We start from the raw sequence: 24,618 nt of genomic DNA on the forward strand, positions 1-24,618 counted from the left end.
AACAGTAGACATTTTTAAATGACTTTTTCTGTTTTTTCTGATCTGATACAAAGCAAGCAAGCAAGCAAAAAATAAAGTTATATATCAAATCAGAGTATTAGCATTTATTTATTTAAATTAAAAGATAACTTTCACATAACAGTTGACCTTTCCCAAGTTGATGGTCAGAAGACCATCAAACATAAAAATTTAGGGACCTCAATCATTTGATGCACAAAATCATACCAATGAACAAAAGAAAAAAGAAATGTAAAAACCTAATGTTAAGTGATTAGGGTGCTACAAACTGTTCCTCAAATAGGATTATCTTCTTTAAGTATTTTAAGTCCAGTGAACTTGTTATGCTTCCACATGTTAGTAGTTGCACAGACTAATTTCAGCTGGCATAAGCTTTCATAAGTATGCAAAAACACACAGCAAGGCATGCATTAAAATGTGATAATAGCACACTTCTGGGACACGTGAAGCATGAGGCATGAATCCGAATGCCTCTGGCATCCATGAAACATCACCCCTCAGAGTCAGAGATTTTCTATTTTGATAAGTAATTCTGCTACACCACATTTGGGAGGGGGGAAAAATCAACTTTCTAAATATAAATCTTCCATCTTAACTAGGGTTCCTTATAGTTTCAATTCTAGCAATGTACTCAAATTTAAAATTATAGGTGAGCTGGAAATAATTCAAAGCTAGATGGGGTCTTAAGAAAATGTGTTATTTATTTTATTAATGCAAGCTTAAGAGTGATTATAAAATATTGTTTATCACATAGAAAATTTTAGCCAGCATGATGAGGGAGAGGACAAAAACGCAAAAAAGAAGAAATCAACTTTAATAATGATACTTTTCCCACTCTGCCAAAAAATACATAAGAGAGGATTCTTTGTGTTACATATGTCTTACAGGCAAATAACTAATGCTTCTAGATAATGGGTAAGTGTCTACAAATGCTTTGAAATCTTCAATAAAAATTCCTAATAAAATTAAAGATAATTATCACATCTAATACAAGTATGAAAAATGATCAAGAAAAATAGATTTATTTTTCTAAATGCACACACATACAATACTTAGCAAAAAACTTAAGAGTTATAAACAATAAATATAAAAATACCACACTGATCACTCAATAGTATTAATTAAGGATGATAAAGACAGGAAAGTTTGCTTTTATAGAGTACAAGCAAGGATATTAGAAACAAATGGGGGGGCCGGCCCGGTGGCTCAGGCGATATGGGCCAGTGGGCTCTCAAACACAAGGTTGCTGGTTCAACTCCTCGAGTCCCACAAGGGATGGTGGGCTCCGCCCCCTGCAACTAGGATTGAACATGGCACCTTGAGCTGAGCTGCCTCCCGGATGGCTCAGTTGGTTGGAGTGCATCCTCTCAACCACAAGGTTGCGGGTTCGACTCCCGCAAGGGATGGTCAGCTGCGCCCCCTGAAACTAGAGAACGGCAACTGGACCTGGAGCTGAGCTGCGCCTTCCACAACTAAGACTGAAAGGACAACAACTTGAAGCTGAACAGCACCCTCCACAACTAAGATTGAAAGGACAACTTGACTTGGAAAAAAGGCCTGGAAGTACACACTGTTCCCCAATAAAGTCCTGTTCCTCCTCCCCCCCCAAAAAAGAGACACTGAGAACAAAGCAGTAGAGAGAAAGAAAGAAAGAAAGAAAGAAAGAAAGAAAGAAAGAAAGAAAGAAAGAAAGAAAGAAAGAAAGAAAGAAAGAAAGAAAGAAAGAAAGAAAGAAAGAAAGAAAGAGAGAGAAAGAAACAAATGGGAATGTCCAGTATGGCCACATACTAAAATCACTTAGAATTGCCTGGATCTAGTCTTGCAGTTAAAGTAGCCACTTTATATTTTGTCCCTCTTCAGGCATATGGAATTAAGTTTTAGACTAAGTGATAGGCCCATAACGGTAGCACATTTAATAGTGCTAACAGTAGCACTATTAAAATAATAGTAATTACTACTAAAGTAAAAAAACAAAGCAATTTTTAAAAAAAAAAAGTAACGTAATAGTAGTAATTACAACCAATAGCAATTTAATAGTAGCTCAAATCTGGAATTCATGGTATTTTTGGTTTCAGAGACTAGCAAATCAGTGCCTTTAGAAATAGAGGTCTCATATTTTGACAGGCATACAATAAAATTGTTTTAAAGCACATATCCTAATTTTTGAAAAACCTCTAGAAGTTAACCAAAACATTTCTTAAAGATTTTTATTAAATTATAGCTAGCATGCAATATTATATTATAACCGAAACATTTTAAAATCTCTGTCTGAGCATACAGTAGCACAATTTCTCATTTTTTCTTTTGACAGCAGTATACTATAGAAATTGTGTGTTAAATTATGCAAAATGTATCAATTGCTTTTGTTTCTTAAGTATGGCTTACTAAGATTAAAATACCCACCAATTTTTTTCAAAAACCTAAACTTGCTCCGTGCTCTACACTGAATATTTTGTCCTCCCAAATTTATGTTAAAACCTAATCCTCAATGACAAAGTGATTTCCCTTACGTGTGGAATCTAAAGAACAAAATAAACAAACAAAATAGAAACAAATTCATAGATACAGAGAACATTTGGATGGTTGCCAGATGGGACCGGGGTTGGGAGTAAGGGTGCAAAAAGGGGAAAGGATTAAGAAATACAAATTGGTTGTTACACGTATCTATGGGGATGTAGGGTACAGCATAAGAAATATAGTCAATAATATTGTAATAACTATGTATGGTGTCAGAGGGGCACTAGATTTATTGAGGTGATAGACCGGAGAGGGATTGGAGGACAGGGTGAAAAAGATGAAGGGATTAAGAAGCAGAAATTGGCAGTTACAAAATAGTCACGGGGATGTAAAGTAAAGCACAGGAAATATAGTCAATGATATGGTAATAACTATGTATAGGGCTGGCTGGGAACTAGACTAGTCAGGGGCATCGCTTCTTAAATTATATAACTGTCTAACCATTATGCTGTACACCTGAAATTAATATAAAGTAATATTAAATGTCAACTGCAATTGAAAAATTTTAAAGGTGGGGCAAAGGTGAAGGGGAATAAGATGGTCAAGTTTCCAGGTATAAAACGTGGATCCAATGTACAGCATGGGGAATATAGTCAATAATATTATGCTAGCGTGGTAGAGCATCAGATGGTTGCTGGACTTATCATGGTGTAATATAAGTATATAAGTATTGAATAACTATGGTGTACACCTGAAACTAATATAATATTGTATGTTAGCCCTATTTTAATAAAAACCTTTAAAAAAAAAACAACAACAACCTAATCTTCAATGAGAGGTATTTGGAGGTGATTAGGTCATGAGCGTGGAGCCCTCCTCAATGGAATAAGTGTCCTTACACAGGAGACCCCAGAGAGCACCCTTGCCCCTCCCACCACAGTGAGAAGACAGCCGTCTAGTAATCAGGAAACAGGCCTTCATCAGACGTTGAATCTACTGATACCTGGATCTTGGATTTCCCAGTGTCCATAACTCTGTTTGTAGTTAAAGCCACTCAGGCTGGTATTTGTGTTATAATACCCCAAATGGACTAAAACATGCTGAAATAAAAGATTCTCAAGATCCTAATGCCCTTTCATGATTTCCCTTTGTATAAGAAAGACATATTTTCCACGTTATAATTAAATAATTTTATATCTTTTTTCCTTTTAAAAGCATAAAGTCAAAACAAAATTATGTAAATGCCTTTTGAAATATTATTATCACATAGTTCACAAAATCTGTGCCGCTCACCTTTTGAAATATCTTTAATGTTTCTGCCATACAAATCAAAAAGATGTCTGGCTGGTGAATTTAGGTTCATTCTTATGGTGCAAGCGTCTAAAACCTACACAGGAATAAAGAAAAACAAAAAATAATTTTATCACAGTGAGCTCTGGCTATATTAAATACACACCACCACTACCACCCTCAAGGACAGAGATCCTTGGGAGATAATTCAGTACACATTCTTCCCTAGCCCATCATCTCTGAATGCTATTAAGGATTTACAGTTGGTCCCATAGACCTTAAACAGATGCAGCCTCCACCTTAGGTTCCCCACATTCTTATTTTTTTCTTTCTCTCTCTCTCTCTCTCTCTCTCTCTCTCTCTCTCTCTCTCTTTCTTTCTTTCCATTCATTCATTTATTTTAAGGAAAGCGCAGCTCACAGTGGCCCGTGTAGGGATTGAACTGGCAACCTTGGGGATTGAACTGGCAACCTTGGGGTATTAGCACCATGCTCTAACCAACTGAGCTAAGCAGCCACCCCTCCCCACATTCTTGATATTTCTACTCTGTATGTTTTTTTTATCCATTTCTAAGTATTACAAATCTATTATTTAAAAGTGCAAGAAAGCCTTTTGGTACAAATTATATTCTCTAGTTATTAGTGAAGGTTCAAATATCAATTTACCATTTAAACTAAGTAAAATATGAGCTATTTAAAGATTGTCCTGTTTATTTCAACTAAAATTCCAATGATTTCAAAAATTATTTCAAATATTGCTGCCTTTGAGTCTTAAAAAAAATCAGTCAAGAAAACTACATGGCTTTCTAACTCAAAGATCCCTCGTTTCATTGTGCTAAAACATCAGTAAAAAATGTTTGTGAAAGCCAAGGTTTAAGAGTTAAATGAGTTTAAAAAGTGGCATTTAGAAAATCGGATACAAGAAATTAATAATGCATCAGCAAAACTGTCATTCTCTCCTACTTTCAGGATGAAAGATCCTTACAGTGTTTAAGCAATGCTAACTTTTAGTAATCATTTCTTGGGGTAAATTTTCAGTGGTATGAATTAGTATCAATATAAATTTCTAACAAAAGCCCTGAAATGAAGCCTCTACTTACAAGATCTTTCTTATAATTCACAAATGAAAAATATTTAATGGTGCCATCTTCTTGTAATGCTAAGGTTAATTAAACTACCATTTCCACTAATCTGTACCTGTTCAGCTTGATAAAATATTACTTTTACAAATTCACATTTCATTGATTTCTTACAGGTTAGCTTATAGAGAACCCTTCTGATACTGAAATTTAAAACTATCATGTTGGAAAACCAGGCTCTGTTGGGGAGCGATTTTCCCCAAACTCTTTTTTAGTTCAATCGATTTGTTTCCAGGGGCGTCACATCCACCCCTTCACCCCCTCCCCTTACAACCAGCCTTTCCACCTTGCACTCCTGCTGCCGGCATATCTTGTGCAGTTTTCGGTTTCTGAAATAACCACCATGGTGGAGGTGTGGTTACACAGCCTACAACCTCTGGGTTTGGTTTGCCACAACCACAGTCCAGGTGAGAGAGTATTAGCTCATCATCACCGCCGGCCAAGTGAGCCAAGTCTACAAGCCATCAGATCCAACAGTGTCGTCCTCCTCAAAGACAGAGAAGCTTGACCTCTTTTAACATGTTTCTATGAATCAACGCTCAGAATGGAAGCTTCAATTGACACCTCCCACACGCTATCTTCAGCAGGGGTCAGCGATCCGGCCACAGCCTGTTTCTGTATGGTCTAAGAATTGGGCTAAGAATTGTTTGTACACTTTTAATTGTTAAAAAGATAATCAAAATCAAAATAATATTTTGTCGCACTTTCATGGGATATGAAATTTTAGTACCCAGAAATAAAATTTTCTTGGAAAACAGCCACACTGTTCACATACAGATTTTCTACGGCAATTTTCACGCTACAACAACAGAGTTGAGTTGTTCCAAGGGAACTTATGATCCGTAAAACCAAAAATATTTACTGTCTGCCCCTTTAGAGAAAACGTTTGCCTACTCCTGGTCTACTGCATTATTATTCACATAACGTTCTAGTTTTTCTTTTCCTTCATACATTGGCCTCCACTCCTTCACTTATGTCTAAAACCTCTGCATTGTGCACTCTGAAAATGCCCTAAATTGACTAGACCCTCACGTCTTTTAAATGAAACTGGGCTTTCACCTAAGTTCACTAATTTCCCCAGAGCCCTCTCAAGTGGTGGGATTTTATTCCCTCATATCACACAATGTCAAGTTTGGGAAAGTGGTGTTACTTACAACTCTATTTCTAGATAATTTCTCCCCAGGCCTCTTATTGAATAAACAAAACAAACAAACCCTGTCTCCCTGAGGATCCTGACATTCAAAGGCCCAATCTTTCCTCACTCCAGTCATTCTTTCTCATTCATGGATAAGTTTTGCCACAAAAATCCTCACTCTGGGTGACCCTTACTCTCCACTCTGTGCACACACCTAGAAGCCTGGTACTCCTGGAGAAACTCACACACATGAAAACACGTCAACATTACTGGTCACCAACCTCCGTGTTGCCTCAATACTGCCCCGTCACTTCTACTTCACTCCTTTGGTCAAACCTCTCTTCCCTCACCACAATGAATGTTTCAAACCATTGGTGCTCTGCTTGTCTGCACCCAGCCTCCCCTCCCCTATTTCCCTCTTCATTTTCAGCAGATAGTATGACCTCCTACATCACAGAGAAAAGTGAAGCCTCGTCATCGTGCTACCAGAGCCACAAGCCTACTTACTTCTACACCTATCCTTTCTTTTTTTCATCTAATTATAGGAGTCCCTGCTCCTAGCTAAGGCCAATACCCCACCTATGCTTTCAATTCTGTTTGCTCTCAGCTTTGACAGCAGTATATGTGATCCATCAGTTCTTTTCTCTCATGTATATTCATTCAACTACTCCACAGCGAGATTTTTCCCACTGGCACTTAAACACGATCAAGTCTTCCCTATTTAACTACTAAATCCTCCCTTAGCCCACATCTCCCTCTAGCTACTCCTCTTCACAGCGAAATCTCTAGCTCTGTGTTTCTATTTCCTTTCTTCCCTCTCATTCTCAGGCCACTCCAGTCTGGTTTTCAGTATCATCTTACTAAAACAACTCTCACAAAGATTACCAATGACCACCACGTTGACAAATCCAAAGGACATTTCCTCCATTCTCATTTATTTTGACCTTTGAAAAACATTTGACCACTTCCTCTTTCTTTAAACCCTCTGTTCCCTTGAATTCTGCAATATAACAATGCACTCATTTTTGTCCTGCTTTTTCTGTCTTTTTCATAGGCTCATCCTCCTCTATTCATTCACTGGAGTTCAAGAGCAGTCCTAACCCTCTGCCTCCCTGTAAGTTCTTTCAAGGCAACCTAATCAGTGCCCCGATGTCTCATCTTCCACCTACATACATGCAACTCACAACTTGTTGTGTCTACAAGATGTGCAAGCTAGCAACCTCGACGTCATCTTTAAAATCCTCAACACCTCACTGTCACTCACCTCATGTACCCAAGCTATTATCAAGGTTTGTTCATTTTTATTATCTCCCTAAAAATCTTAGAAATCCACCCACTTTCTCCATGTCTATGACCACACCCTCGTCCAAGCTATTATCACCTGTCGCCAGGACTCTGGCAACAGTTAACTGATAGTCTCGCTGCATCTACCTGGCCCAACCAATTTGATCGCCATTGAGCACCAAAGTGATCTATCCAAAAACATAAATCTAGTTATACTCTCTTCTACTCCTAATTACTCCTGACGTGATTCCTCACTACTTTTTTGGGTGGTGGGAGGGTGGCAAACATCTCTCACTGTCCTACCCAGCCTGTCTCTTCCTCATACACTGACCTTTCAGTTCATGGACTTCACCCTGTTCACTGCCAGTCTTTTCATATGCTGTGCATGCTGCTTGTGTCCTCGACATGTACCCAAATAAACCCTGCTTGTCTCTTCTCAGAACACTTTCTTGTGCCACCTACTCCACATTTAGTACTGGGGCTATTTTACACGTCTCGTTCCACCACTAGACGAAAAGCTCCATGAGAACAGGACTATGACTGGTTTCTCTCACCACTCATCCAGGTGCTTGGCAGACATTAAAATATCATGAATTAATGAATGAGTGAAAGTTCATATATATTATATCTAATTTACACTCATTTCATCATGCATTTTATATCGTTATTGAGAGCCTTACAAACCTAGCAAATAAAGTTTCCGATTAATTTTATAAAATTCTGCTAGAACTCAAGTATGTGTAATCCTAGAAAAAAAATTTTTTTCAAATGAAACTAATTCTTTTTAGTACCAAAGCACGGATCTTGTACTGTCCTTAGGAAATAAAATAAGAAACCTTGTTCACATTGATAGCAATACTCTTGGATGCCTTCCCAATATCCATTCTCTACTTCATCCTGCTCTCCTCATTTTGTTTAAGGGTTCACACTTACCCCTTTTGATACAAGGAAGGCTACAATTATCTTGATTGATCTAAGTTAATTATGGCGGTCCTATGTCCCTTGTCAGTTTCGGGGTGGACACATAATCTAATCTGGCCAATGAGACATGAGAAGGGCCTTCTAGGAAAGGCTTCTTCAGTCACAGGACAAAGATTTTCCTCTGGACAAAGTTGTACTTGGCTGTGCAGCAGCCATCCTGAACCAACATATAAAAGAGCATAAAATCCAGAAAATTATAGCGAACATAACTGGAATCCTGTCAGACTATGCTTGGAACTGCCCTGTCTTTGGATTTCTTGCTTCCTTTTAGCTTAAGCATGTTTAAATCAGGATTTTTCAGTTATTTGCAGCTAAAGTCATCCTAATGAATAGAAAGAAAAAATGTTTTTGGCTCAGGTTCCTCAAATGAGAAACAATGCTTCAGTTAACTCAATGAGTATTTGTATTTTACAACAGTATTCACGATTTAAACGTAACAAGCAAACCATTTAATTAAGAAGCCAGAGAAGAATTTTAAAAGAAATTTAGCAAGCTGAAAACTGAAAATGAATGGATAATTATGAAATTAATTCATTGGATTACTAAAAATATTTCACCTTTGGCAATTCATTGTACTTGTTCAGTAGAAGAGAACTACAACCTATCATGAATACTTTCAGAAAGGGAATCTGTTTTTACAGACTTTTTTCCTGCTAACTGAAAGACTGTCAAATACATTATAAATTTTCAAAGAATTAAAATATAATGAAATATACATGGCATAACTCTCTGCTAACACCAACATTTTATAATGACTTATAATAAAAATTGTGATCATTATTTTAACCTGAAGATGTCAGGAGATTGGGCTAAACTTGTACCCATCTTATTAAGTAGCTTAAATTTATTTTTCTGAATAAATCCTGGAGATAAATTTACTGGGCTGTTATTTGTCTTATTCTCATAAAAGTGGTGACAGAATGCACGTCAAATCTAGTTATTTGCCCTTACTAGTAATGAACATGACTATGATTTGTAAAAGCAATTTTTTCTTGTGAATTTGATATATAGGTATTTTGGCATTTTATTATTAAAATGTGAATGAGAAGTAGATAACCAGAGATGTTCTAAATAATCTATTAATACATACTTCTTGGATATTTTATCCTTAACTGATCTCTTATTAAGAATAAATAGCACAGATTACTTTTACATTTTTATAATTCTAATCATATGGTTATTTTTATTTGTTTTGAAATATATTTTTATGTATAATTTACATGAAATAAACTTTATCTATTTTAAGTGTACAGTTCAATGTAAAATATGTAGAAAAATGTGTCTGTGTACCTACCACCACACTCAAGGTATAGATTATTTCCATTATTCTCTAAAATTCCCCATGCTCTTTCCCAATCACTATTCAGTACCCCTCGCCCCAGGCAACAACTGATTGCTTTCTGTCAGTAGATAATAGTTTTGTCTGTCCTACAGTTTCATACAAATGGAATCATATAGCATGCACTATTTTATATCTCTCTTCTTCCATTTATCACAATATACCAGGGGTGCCAAAAAAATGTATACACATTTTAAGAGATATTATCTATGCTCAAGCAGTAGTTCACCTTAATCAGAAGTCTCTGGATGCTGATGGTGACCATTTTGAGCACCTCTTGTCAATTGCAGAAGTGTAACTTTTATTCATCTTTTGTTATCGGCATATACTGAGTATTACAATTAATACAGTTTTTTCCTTTATTAAAATGTATATACATTTTTGTGGCACCCTCTGTATATTTGTTCTTCTTACTGCTGAACAGTATTCTTTGGTACAAATATATCAGTTTATTTATCCATTCACTTGTTGATGGACTTTTTGGGGGTTATTATGACTAAAGCTACTGAACGTTCATCTAGAAGTTTTTGTGTTGACATGTGTTATTTCTCTTGGGTAAATACAGCAGGTCCCCAAATAACATCATTTTGGTCAATGTTGTTTCATTATAACGTTAATGAGATGCCATAGGAACTAAAGTCTTATTTATATCAATTAGCCTATGGTAAAATTGGTTTCACCATATATCATTTCTCTTGAAGTCCCAGAATCTATCGACACAAAGTGAGGACTTACCTGCACATAGAAAGGGGTTGCTAGAATGTGTGGTAAGTGTATGTTTCCTTATAAGAAATTGACAAACTTGTTTGCAAAGTGGCTGCATCATTTTGCATTCTCACTAGCTGAACTTGGGATTTCAAATAGTTCCAGATTTTCACCAATATTTAGTATTGTCACTTTTTAATTTTAGCCATTCTAATGTATGTGTAGTGGTAGCTCAGTGTGGATTTAATTTGCATTTCTTTGATGATTAATAATGTTGAGCATCTTTTTATGTGCTTATGGTCAATTTCTATGTCTTTTTTAGTAAAATGTCTGTTCAAATCTTTTGACTTTTCTTACTGAGTTCTTTATACATTCTGAATGCAAATTTTTCATCACTTGTGCATTTTCTGAATATTTACTCCCAGTCTGGCTAAATTTTTCATTTTATTAATATATCTTTTAAAGAGCAAACTTTTTTTTTTTAATTTGGATAAGGTACATTTAATTTTGTTTGTGTTTTTAGTTCATACTTTTTAGTCCTAAGAAATCTTTGCCTACCCAAAGGATGTAAAGATTTTCTCCAAAAACTACTACTTTTATTTTGTGTGTGTGTGTGCGTGTGTGTGTGAGTGTGTGTATGTGTGTGTTTTGTTTTGTTTTGTTTTTTACTAAGTTCATACTTCTTAGTCCTAAGAAATCTTTGCCTACCCAAAGGGTGCAAAGATTTTCTCCAAGAACTACTACAGTTTTACTTTTTTACAAATTAGATCTATAATCAATTTTAAGTTTTGTGGTGGTATGAGATAGGGATCAAAGTAATTTCTTACCATCCAGATATCCAATTTTCAGCAATATTTGTCAAAAAGACTATCTTTTACCCCATTGAATTATCAGAAATAATTTGCCCATATATGTGTGGGTCTGTTTTGGAACTGTCTATTGTCTTCACGTGAATTCTTATGCCAATATTGTCCTTTCTTGATTACATTAGCTTTATAACAAATGTTGGAATCAGGTAGTACAGTTCCTCCAAATTTGGCTAATTCTAATTCTGTTGCATTTCCTAAGGTTCCATTGAGCTTTGTGGCTCTGTGGGTTGATATTTTTCATGACCTCAGGAAAAATATTGGCCATTTCTGCAAATATATTCATGCTCTCCCAGTCTCACTAGGGCTCCAGTTATACATATATTAGACTGCTTGATATTAACCCCACAAGTTACTGACACTTGGTGCTTTTTTCAGCCTTTTCCTTTTTCTTCTGTATACTTTAATATACCATTTCTGCTATATAATTCTATAACCTATCCAGTGATTTTTTTCATTTAAGATATTGTATTTTTCACATCTGGAACTTCCATTGGTTCTATTTTTAGTTTCCATTTCTCTTCACATTATATTCATGATTTTCTTCAATTCATTTAACATATTTATAATAGCTTTTGAAATGTCCTTTACTGTTAACTCTATTTAGGCATCTGTTTCTATGCATTGACTTTTCTCCTAGATAATGATTACCTCTTCCAGGATCTTCATGAAATCCTCACATGTTCAACAAAACCCCTCCCCTCTGACTAATCAAAACACAAATGTCTCCTTACCCTGTGCATATTCTCATAGTTTTCTTTTTTACACCTCCATCAGTTGTTCTTTCACTGGTAGTTGTTTGTGCTAGGCCATGTGGAATACACATTATGCATGAACAACTTAATAGTTAGCCAAAGACACAAAGAGACCCTTAGGCAAATTTGGGGAACTATTCTTCAAATAGCTCCCTCATTTTTGGCATTTTATGGCAAACTCCAGCTATTGTAGTGTCCCAGAACTTTGATGTCATTCTCTTCAGCTTGTGTAGACCGTGTAGACCACTGTGTTTTTCTTGGAGCCTCCCTATACCAAGTCCAAAAATTGTCTCCAGGTAAAAGACGGGGTAAATTGTAGGACTAATTTCAACTTTTCCTATTCTCTCAGGTATTATGGTCTGGTGCTTCTGGTTGCTTAATATCTAAAAACAGTTGTCTCATATATTTTGTCCAGGTTTCAATTGTTTAAAATGGAATGACTGATACTAGTTATTCTGACTGTAAAGAGATGCCTTGTATTTTTTTAATGGTTATATTAACTCATTTTTAAGTGAGGACACATTAGAAATTAAGATGTATGAAAAAGTATATTTGGGGCAGTCTCAAATAATGAAAAAAATATATTGTTTTTGAAGTCAGAAAATGGGTTCTAGTCCTAGCTATTCCAGTTCACCCACTTTGGATATGGCAGTTAGCTTCTCTAAGCCTTAGTTTTCTGAGTTGCTTGATTAGATGATTTCATAGACTGTGATTCTAATCTCCAGAGGTTAAAGTTCATCAACTATACTTTAATGGGAAGGTATGTATGGAAACTAATTTAGTAAACCCTTCAATTTAGCTGGTATTGTTATATGTTCTTAACAATTAGATGTATTAAAATATATAAGTATAAAAACTGTAAGACAATTTTAATAAAAAACAAAAACAAATTTTGCCTTTTTAGATTTAATACCAAGTTTATGCCTTAACTGTTTAGGGGAGTTAAAAGGCATAATGTTAAGGACTATCTTTAACTACCTTCAGTAAAGTAAATCTTTAGACTGAACATTCTCATTTGTTTTTATTTCAGTTCAGGAAATCCACATTATTTTTCCTTAAGATTTCATTGAAGAAAAAATAAATTCTGACTACTGAAAAATTACTTATAATACTCTAAACTAATCCAATTGCATAATTTTATAATTCACATTAAATTGGCTATCCATGGCCTCTTGAGAATAAACCATATGATCAAAGTCTATATTTTTTTAAAAATCTGCTTTCATATTTTTTAATCTATCAATCCCTGATATGAACACTAGGCTAATTTTTTAAAATAATGATAGTATCAATGGGCTTTTCCTCAATCATCATATAAAGCTCTTTAAAGAACTTCCGACATACTAATTATGCGTGACCTCCCCTGTCGGAATCCATGTTGCGCATCTTTAATCAAATTTTGTTACTCCAGTTGCTCCCTTTTGAATCTTTTAAAATGTTCTCTAAATTCTTTTACCCCTACTAATGGGAAAATCTCTGTTGTTATAGTTACTGATTTGTGTGTGATCATTCCACGATCATGATATTATGTGGTATGTTTTTTCAATTGAATTGGGACTTCCTTAAACTTGAAAATTTCCTTGAAGTTTTTTTGTTTGTTTAGATTTATTGAGTTGTTTTTCAAATTAACAAACAGTAAACATCATACAAGCCTAGATTTTCCTCTGGTTTAAAGGTTATCTGAAAAAGTTTATTATTTATTTATACCTTGACAGTCATACATTTGAGGAATTCCCTCAATACTTACGCGGTTATTCAGTAATAGCAGGGAAGTTATTAAAATGAAATATGTTTACATACAATATTAAGGGAATATTTATTTTTCCTAAGTCAGAGTTGCTACTCCCGTCCTGATAATTTGTAGACTTTTTCCTCTTCCTGATTTCTGAACTCCCTGCACTAGTTCTAATCTACAAACCAATGATCTAATTTCTTATAATCTGTTTTCTCTGTCACACAGCTTATTTTCTTTCTCTTAAAACCACATAAGAAGTAAAGGAGAACAAACAAGAAGTCTATGAAGATTCCCATGAATTAGTAAGTTTGAAGTTTTCAGAACACCCAAAACAAGAGTTCTCAAACTTTAGCAGGATGAGGTCTGGAGATGTTTATTGAAATTCAAATTCCCAGGCCCCACACTCAGGAGATTCTTAATCCAATAGGCTTGGAGTGGGACCACATAACCCACAAGATTCTAATGCAAGTGTCCTGTGGACCTTACTTTGAGAAACAATGCAGACCCTTGGCCTGCAATAAGTATATGATGCCTGCAGGTGACAAAAGGGAGTATTGTGTTCTCATTCAAGTAGCTTGAAACTATGTTTTCTGAAGTGGGGTGTACGTACCCCAAGACACTGAGCAAAACAACCCAATGAAGTAGGAAGAAGATATTAGAATTATCTTTTTATCTTAAAAAATCCTCTTTATCAAAGTGAAATAAATGGTTGACATTTGGCATTTGAGGGAGAGAGAGAGAGAGAGAGAGAGAGAGAGAGAGAGAGAGAGAGAGAGAGAGAGAGAATAAATCAGAAAGGAGACACCAGTAACAAAAATTCTGGAAGCCAGAGGAAAGATAATTAAGTGGTAAACATTTAACAGACCAGACCTGTTGAAACTTAAGCAAGCAGATATAAACTTGCTTTGGTTTTCAGAGCCCCCAGAAAGGCTCACAAATTTGAGCCATCAGTTAGTTACCTCTAAATAATGGGGCTGAAAACAAGTTGAATATTTTTATAAAAAGCAGTTAAACCACAGAACCCTTCTCCAACACCAAGCATTCAAGGAAACTACACTTTTGCTATCATAAAGAAAGACAGATTTGTTCTCTGGAGAGGCTAAACCAGAACTCTGGAATCGGAGGCGCCAAGCAGATGTGAAAGTGAGGAAGTATATCTTACTGAAAAGAGGGGAATTGAATGAAAATCTAAATACTGCAAGTACTTTAGCCTCCTTTTCCGCTTGGCTACTAACTCTCCAATTGGCAGACTCTATCTGCTGAAACTGATCAGCCCCAAAGAAAAGATCTAAAGAGGGGGACAATTAGCGCCCCCACCACCTCCCATGGAAGCCAGCTCTCAATAAGACACACCTGTGCTCAAGAACTTTTCAATCAGCTTTTAGCTCTTCACTTTTAAATAGGATTAACTCATCACTATGAAAAGCCTGTAACAGGAAAGACCAAAACCAAATAAACAAAACAACCAAGTGCTTAGAGAAACAGAGAGACCCCAGCGAGCAGAAGTGAAAAATTAATTGGATTGAAGGTAAAGATAAGGAAATCTCCCAGATAAGAAAATTAGAAGTTCAGTTCAGCAGATCCAAGGTATCAAAGTGGGAGTTCCATGAAATTAGAACAGAAAAAGAAGAATTGTCGAAGAAATAATTGGACGAAATTTCTCATAAGAGAAGTATGAGACTTTGCTGACTGAAAAGACAACCTGAGTATCTAGAACATCTTGGAAAAACTTTTCAACTCCAGGAACAAAGAGATGATTCTATATGTTTTCAGAAAGGGAAAATGAAGAGCAGATCACCTGCAAAAGGTGAGGAATCAGAATGGTACCAGACTTCTCAACAGCAACACTGGAAGCAAGAAGCAATGGAGCGATGTCTTTAATATTTAGAGGAAAGAATCATTTCACAAAATCTTAAAAACTTTATCTCCCATGTTCTCTTTCTCACAAAGCCACTAGAATATACGTGCACAATAGAATAAATGAAGATAGAGGAACTAAGGAACTAAGAGAAAAGGATCCAATAGAGGAGAGAGAGAAAGATAACGCCAGTTTGATAGTGAAGGGAGATCCCAGGACAGAGGTCATAGGAACAAGTTGAATCTTTTTATAAATTAGAGCAAGTTCGAATTGGAACGAGAGGACAGGGGTCTTTTTCATTTTTTCACTCATTTCATTATGTTTCTCATTATTTTCTTCACCATTGAAATCACATGTCATTTGTGATAGTACAGAGAAAACCAAGCAAAAACCAAATAAATATTATTAACTGCTGAGAAGAAAAATAAAGATTTCTCATAAAAGAGATGGTGTCCTGGATAATATAAAAATCCCCACGGTTTAATACCATGTCTCTGACAATGACTCTAAGAGATAATTGAGTGAAAATAAAATTTATCCACCACAATGCTAACTTTAAAAAGTTATTGTTTCTAGGGCAGACATTTTCATTTTCCATTTACTTTATATCTGTGCCCACAAATTTTCCTCAATACCTTCTTCAACCCATGGATATACGTGTTTATTCTGTACCCCACAGTGGCAGGTGTTATGGTGACTACTAAAACCAAACCGAGTAATTCTAAGACCATCTGATTCAAGTTTCAAAGGAAGGGCCCATAGTTCTGGTATGCCAGAGTTTAGTAAAGAATTATATCACTTTGGCCATCGTTTCAAACTTCTTAATTACTTAACCTCCTAAAATAAATGGATTTCTTTTTGATTTTGCACTTATGATTGAAATACAGTCATTTCCCCTTGGCTCTGTTCTGAGCTCAGAGAGGACTTTTATGCTTTAATTACCTTATTTACCAACCATCTTCAATAATTCTCCCCTTATCCCACTGCAATAACCCTCACCATATTACAGTTCTTTACACTCTACTTCAGATTTGTATTACTTAGCAACACAAAATTTTTAAGTAGTCTAAATTACTGTTTTAAATTTTATCTAAAATAGCTATTAGAGGGAGAATTTGAGATCTTGCTCCCCAACATATACCGTAAGTTCAGCTCAAATAAACTCTTATAAAAATTCTCTAAAAACAAAAATAGGTATTTGTCTCAACATTCCTAATGTGTTATCATAAAAGAGAAAATAATTTGTGTTTCTCCTATGAATATGCCACCTTTTTATTCCTATCACTGATTTGGTATTAAATCTATAAGTAGGGCATTATCCTGTGATTATCAACAAAGCTTTCAAAATTTAAATTTTTATTTACAAAATAATTAGCTAGGGGGGAGGCCGGTTAGCTCAGTTGGTTACAGCTCAGTGCTCTTAACAAGGTTACGGGTTCGATCCTCACATGGGCCACTGTGAGCTGCGCCCTCCACAACTAGATTGAAACAACAACTTGACTTGGAGTTGATGGGTCCTGGAAAAACACACTTAAAATAAGTAAACGCTTAAAATAATAATAATTAGCTAGCCCTATTTTTCTCCTCCAAAAGGTTCTATTGACACCCAAGACCAATATTATGTTGCCTCCTCTCCTTTAATTCATTTTTAAAAGTGATAATTAGAAAAATATTTACAATCACAGTTATTACTGAACCATATCCTGAGTTTTATAAATTGTAAAAATTCTTTAACTTCTACAAAATGCAAGAAGAAGAAAAAAGCTAAAGAATTCCTTGATCCAGTTTTAAATAAATTGCTCTCTATAGTCAAAAGGCAAACTAGCAGTGACATTTTTATTTACACTCAACCTTTCATCTAAGAACATGTAATCTGTAAGAGTGACTATTACCCCAATTTTACCACCAAGGCATAGAATTAGAGCCTGAACTGAAGTGAACTCGAGAGGTTATCTAATCTAGCTTCTATCTCCAAAAATGACTGCATTTTAACAATTCAAGAGATCTGTCCATCTTCTCTATTTTTCAAAATCTCCAGGAAGATGTTATAACTTGCCTTAGCAATTCACTCCGGTGTGTATATTATCCCTTGCTTTACTCATAATCCAAATCTGCAGATAAGAAGGAAATAAAACCTGGTTTGCCAGCTTCTCAGTAAATGTGCTTATCCAGCTGTGGTTATAAAACAACCACAAAAATAAGTAGATGAGGAAAAAGGACATTTTGATAAAAATTTCTAATACCTAGTGCGTTAGTTACCTGTTTCAGGCAATAATTATTTTGAAAATAATCTGGTATAACAAAATGATTTACACCTGTCTTGATTTCTTAATAAATATTTCCCTTTAGTAAAAAAAAAAAAAAATTCTACTAGATATGTATTTATAAGTCCTAAAGATAAGAATGGCAAATATTTATTGGGAATTTTCTGGGTGCGAGGCATTATACTCCATGCGTAATATGACACTGAATCTCACATCAATTCTATGAGGTAGACACTATTGTTATCCCCATTTTTTAGATGAATAAATCGAGGGTCAGAGAAGGTAAGTTGTCTAAGGTCTCATAGATAGTGAATGATGATGTCGGAATTAAAACTTAGACCGTTTAGTTATGTTTTATTCTCTAATGTTTATTTAATAAATGTTAGTTATTATCATTATTACTATTATTATCAGGCTGATTTAAGATTGGTTAAAAAAAACCTTATTTGTAAAAAAAGGTTTTTTTTTCAAATTCCCATTAGTTCCTCCAAATTTTTTAATATAAAAGATGATCTGGAAGGGATAGCACCTTTTAAAAAAACTTGTACTTATATAACAAGTAACACTTTACTATTTGTTTTTTAAAGTTTGCTGGATTGGTACACGATTTTTCTTAAGCCTATTAGATTTGCTTTAAAACATGTACGTGGATACTTCAAACGGAATCTCAGTTATTTCAGATTTACTCTTTTGAGAAAGAGTGGTGCTTCTAGGTTTTATTATTATTCTAAGTCAAAAAGTGGAGATTTGAGTTTTGAAGCTAGGTTAGATTGGCTTCGATCTAAATATCTTATAAAATATTGTAACCAACTAGAATGTTTTCCCAAACGTAAACCTAACTTTTAGTAGGTGAATGGCCAACTATGTCAGCCAAATAATTTCCTGCAATACTGTTGCTTTACTACAGTAATTTATGCTATTAGTACAATAAGCATACTTCTAAACAGATGAACTTTTGTATTCTAATAAAGCTGTATTAATATTTCAATTTATTAAGTGACATTGATATTGAGAAAAAAAACATTTGAAAAGCCATAAAAACTTTGAAATTTGATTTATACTTCAATATTGAAGACAAAAGTACCTTTTTCATTGTTTCCTTTCCCACTGCAATTTTGTGCCCATCTTGCCCCACGCCATTCTTAAAGAACAGAATTCGGACTGAAGCCTTCTCAGTAAGTTTCTTCATTCGAATCGAAAGAGCAGGCTTAGTTTTCTGTCTCTGAACATCAGTAGGAAGCATCAGCCCATTCATTGTCCAAGTTACTTTCTTCATTAACAACAGATGGTCTGGAAGAGAATTTTTTTTTAAGTCAAGTCAATATTTGGCTTCAAAATTAAAAATGGACACATCATGCTTCCCCTCCCCCTGTTACCTATATCATATACACTGGCCAGTCTCCATTTAGATGCTGGTTTTCTGAAATGCTACCACCAGCTTCCCACTAACCGTGACATAAGCTGTAGCAAGCTGTCTGCTCTGATAGCCTGCATAAATCATCATTTCTGAAGGGAACAGATGTTCAGGGTATGAAAGAGTAATACCACAATTTAGTCCTAATTAAAATTCACCTTAGCATGTCTCTATCACGGATCAGATGCCCTGGGCTGAAAGGGTCCATAGAAAGGGCCCAAGGTCCTCTGCCTATTATAAAACAACATGGCCCTTGAACTTTCATGTTCTTTAAGGTTGGGAAACCCCTTTTTTTCTCTCTTTAATATGATTTATTATCTGTGTTGCTTTAAAGATGATGACCTCCAAATAGTAACCTTATACATAATTCTTCTCCTGTAACAAGATTGAAGGTGGCTTCCAGGACATGATTGGTGAGAGAATCAAACTATTTCACTAAAAATGAAAACCAGTTTTGCATTAACAGTTTACTTTTACTTATACATCTTCAAAGATGTATGCCGGAATTTAAGTTGCAAAACTCCCACTAATATTACTGGGAGTGACACTAAATTACTATGTATGACTTTGAAAATGTAAGGATAAGAATAGAAGTGTACTATATTGAATACTAAGTTGCTGTCAGGATTCCTTTCATTTTAAGAGGCTTCACGTCATAAATAAATAATTTGCACCTGAGTTATTTATTTGTGCACTCAATCAATTTTATATTATATTTCCTTTTCACATAAATACAAAATTATGATCCCTCCCTCATCTGATCTTTACTTGTCCTAACGAGAGAACTAAAATTGTATTTGTATACCACTGAAAATAGCTGCATGTGTGTGCCCAAATTTTCAAATAACTCTTCTCTATGAGAACTTACCTTGAAAGCAGCACAGCCTCTTTGGCTTCGAAATGGTACTTTACATCAAATCTATTACTACTGATATGAAACATGAGCCAGTGGCTGTAACTAATCTTCAAGCTCCAGAATGGCTACATTAAATGTTCAAAAAACCAAAAATACTTGTCTTTTGCTATCTCAATCTCTCTTTTCATCTCTCTTGCTCTCTTATTCACATTCTCTCTCTTTCTCTCTCTCTCTCTCTCTCTCTCTCTCTCTCTCTCTCTGTCTCTCTCTCTGTCTCTCACACACACACTCACACATGCATACACACAGGCAGAAATATGAGCAAAACTTGCAGGATAAATTAAACTAGACTACAGATATGCTTATTAAGCCTTCAAGAAGATGAAAAGTATTTTTACAGATATTAGTTACTGTATTTTGTCATTTTGTAATCTAAAATTGATAGGAATTAGAGTCAGAAATACAAGCTAGAAGTTAATGAGTTCATAAACGCCCAAAAGAATTGAAAACAAGTAGTCAAATAAATACATGTACATACGTTTATAACAGCATTATTCACAACAGCCAAAAGGTGTAAACCAAATACTCAGCAATGGATGAACGGATAAACAAACTCTCATGTATACATACAATGGAATATTATTATTCAGCAACAAAAAGACTGATACATGTTACAATGTGGATGAACTTCAAAACACACTAAATGAAAGAAGCCAGACTTAAAAGGTGACATATAATTCCTTTTATATAAAATACCTAGAATAGGTAATTCATAGAAACAAAATGCAGACTGATGGTTGTCAGGGGCTGGATGGAGGGGAGAATGGGAAGAAATTAAATAGGTAAGAAGTTTAATGCTGGAATGATGGAAATATTTTGGAATTAGGTAGAGTTGGTGCTTGTGTAACATTGTGAATGTACTAAATGCCACTGAATTGTTTAAATTAAAATGACTAATTTTATGCTATGGGTATTTCATCATAATAAATAAATAAAGGAGGAAAAGGAGGAGGAGGAGGGAAAAGACAAATGGTTAGTATCTCTCTGAAAATAAAAAAAGAAAACATCTCTCAGTTGGGGAGAAAAGCTAATAAATTCTTATAGATAGGAGTTACCACCAATCTGGATACCACCCTGCCCCAGATGCTTTGCATAATGGAAAGTTTATAAACCTTCAAACTAGGTGTGAATCTCTGCTCTCTTACTTAGTGCCCCTAGATGAGCTATTCCCTGCATCTCCGATTTCTCATCTACAAAGAAACTAGTGGGCTCCACTCCACCACCTGATGAGGATTAAATACTTTATATATTAAAGGACCTAACACACTGAACTTACTCCATAGATGTTGGCTTCTTCCCCCAGGTCCCTGAAAGCCTATGCACATTGTGGAGCATTAGGGTATATTAATCATTACATCAGTCGGTGTCCAATAAGCAAAACAGAATCCACTCAGAGCATTTGAGCACAGGGGACAGACTGCAGGCAATGGGTTATGTAACTGATGGAAAAGACCAAGAAGCAACCAAAGGACAGTGAGGCAACCCCGAGAATTAGCAATGGTAAGAAACCAAGGCCGGACGGAGGAGGTGTTACAGGTGTCCAGATTTAGAGAATCTTATCAACAAATGATTTTCCCTTTTGATTATGGGGCCAGGATTAGGGAGAGGCAAGTGAAGGGCCAGGAATGTAAAATCTAAGGATGCACACTCAGGGTAGTGCAAGTACACAACCCTCAGAGTGAGTGCCTCCAGATTTTGTACTTCACTTTCCCCCCCATAATCCCAGCCCTGGCTTTGACTATTTCTTCTATTAAATTCCATTAAAAATCATGCTTACTATTAGCCAGATGCTGTTTCATGTGATTTATAGCTATTGACTCACGTAGTCCTCTCAACAATTTTATGAGGTAGACATTATAATGTCATTAGCCTTATTTATAGGTGAGGAAACTGAGGCACAGAGAAGTGAAACAACTTGCCCAACATCTTGCAGCTGGTACGTGGTAACACTGAATTACGAATTTAGTTCTGGAAACTGGGCTTCTAATCACGACACTATTCTGTCTCTACCATAGATTTTCTGCCATTATCACAAATTCAATACTCGTATATCTAAATAAAACAAAATTTCACATCTTTCCACACAAGTTGATGCACCCTTCACATTTCTTATTTCTATCAATGTTTCTACTGCTCTCAAAGTTATGTGCTATCTCAGGGAGATCTTAAACCCTTACCTCCTATTACTTTCTCTTCAGCCAATTGCTTATTCATTCAATGATATTTAGCGGGTGTCCACTCATCAATATACCAAGATGACAGCTGTGAACAGGACCGAATAGCTTGTAGAGATCATAGCCTCTTGGGGTAAAACGGACAGTGAAAGGCCTCTCTGAAAAGGTGATATCTGAGTAGAGAGGCCTCCACGATGAGAAGTTAGTGATGAAAATCTGGGGGAAGGGCATTCCAGGTGGAGTGAAAATCAAGCACAAAGTCTCTGAGGCAAGAATGAGCTTGGCATGTTTCAGAAAGAAAAATAAAGTAAGTTTGGATAGACAGAAAATGTATATGGATAAAGTCAAAGAGGGAGGAATGGGCCAGATTGTGCAGGCCAGCATAAAGGGTTTGGATTTTATTCTGGATGTGCTAGGAAGCTACTGGAAGGCTCTCAGCAGGGCGCTGTATGAAGAACAGACTACAGTGGAGCGTAGAGGACACTGGCGGTGCCGCCACCTCCTGGATTCCTTTAACCAGGCTAGTACACCCAAACTCCAGTTGCTATGAGTCCCAGGTGCTAACACCTCACAGATGCACCCTTTTCCTGAGAACAGCCTTTGGCTGAAAGGAACCAGCCACCCAGCCAGGAAATACCTGTAAGAAGATGATCTCATCCCTCCTACCTAGGAGTACAGCCCACAGCCAGTGACTGACTGACTGCGGGACACAACAGCCAATCCCCTTGCCTCAAGAAGAGGCAACTCATGGTGGTGTATTTCCTACTCCAGACTGGGGCTAGACCTCAGCTCAACACAGGGTTTGGTCATTCTTCTTCCTCTACTATATGCTGCTTCCCTATGCACCTTCCAGGTTTCACCTGAGAGTATTCCCACACCAAGTCCCTTGCACAAAGAACTGCATCTCAAGCTCTGCTTCCAGGGAACCTGACCCTAGACATAGTCAACGAAGGGAAACCTCTCAGCTATTTTCTTCAAGCATCATTCCTTTCCATTCCCAGCTGGTCCCACTTGCCCATTTCTCTTTCCGCCTACTGTCATCTGTAAGAACTTCCAAATTGTATTTGATTCTCCTCCATTACACTGAATCCTTAAAGCACTCGCAGCCCATACCACTCATCAGTACATTCACTTATTCAATCATGTTTGAGAATCTACCACATGTCAGGCACTGTGCTAAGGAAAGAGCATACACTATCTGGAATTATTATGTAGATGTTTTATTAGAGTATATCCTATTTCGGCTTCCATATTAGACCCTCAGAAGGTAGGAATCAAGCCAGCATTTATCACTTTGTTCCAAGGTATAAACAAGTTCACTACACGTGGGATAGCTACAAGATATGAACTCTTGCTGTGCATTTACATGTTCAACTGATAGCAATTTAATTTTTTCGTTTTTCCCAAAATACTAATTGTTCAAAGTAAACTTTATTGCTTGTTTTATCCTTACCATCTTTATTGCCTACTTCTCCCCAGTATGAACTTACATATGATTGCTCTACCACCCTGATGCTCATAGATGACCACAATGGCATAGAATTTCTTCAGGAAAAGACGACAACTTGACAAGGAGAATTTCTTGGCAAGTGAAGGTCTAGGAGTGGAGCAGACTGGCATGAGCTCAAAGTATATTTAAGGCAAATTCTTACATATTCCTCAAAACTCCCTTTGGGGTCATCTGTCCTAGTGAGCGCTTTCCAGCGTGGACACCCTCCTTTCTGCTCTTTGTGAAGACGTCTACCACGGCACTTAGCCCACGGTGCTATCCCTGTATGCACACTGGGCTAAACACACAGTTCTCATCTGGTACACAGAGTCAGTACTCAGTAAGTGCCAAATGAATTAACAAAGCTAAATTTTGTTCCGATAAAACTTATTCCAATAAAAGGAATGTATTTCTAATTCCATTACCTGAGAACATCTAATGACACTTTACTGACTTCAAACATATGCAGTCTAAACTTAAAAAAGATCACATTTCTCAAGTTATAAATAGGTTTTCTGAAAGAATTTTGGATGGACCTAGGAAAACCACACAAAAAAGTAAATATTAAAACAAACTTGAAAATACTTATCATATATATTGTATATAGCTTTGGGAAAGGTACTCCTACTTTCCAGATCTTTGTTGATATTGATAAACATGGAAAGACTACTGGAAATATGTGAAACGCTTTATATAAAGATTTATATATAACCTGTAAAGCAGCCTAATAAAATAATACTAATGATGACTGAAATGTATTAATAATATACCAGTGGTTAAGAGCACAGGCTCAGAGGCCA

General features: G+C 35.9%; 1 protein-coding gene across 1 annotated transcript in view; it reads right to left on the minus strand.

Annotated features, from left to right (window-relative positions):
• Positions 1-24,618, minus strand: part of LOC109450800 (doublecortin domain-containing protein 1) — a 241,412-nt gene that overhangs the window by 169,291 nt on the left and 47,503 nt on the right. Inside the window, exons 6-7 of the mRNA XM_074337083.1 lie at positions 18,910-19,115; positions 3,769-3,862 (exon numbers count right to left, since the gene is read on the minus strand). Of these exons, the coding sequence (XP_074193184.1) occupies positions 3,769-3,862; positions 18,910-19,115 (300 nt within the window). The remainder of the gene's footprint in view (positions 1-3,768; positions 3,863-18,909; positions 19,116-24,618) is intronic.

The sequence above is a fragment of the Rhinolophus sinicus genome, linkage group LG06 (genome assembly GCF_036562045.2).
Source record: "Rhinolophus sinicus isolate RSC01 linkage group LG06, ASM3656204v1, whole genome shotgun sequence".
Classification (NCBI taxonomy): domain Eukaryota; kingdom Metazoa; phylum Chordata; class Mammalia; order Chiroptera; family Rhinolophidae; genus Rhinolophus; species Rhinolophus sinicus.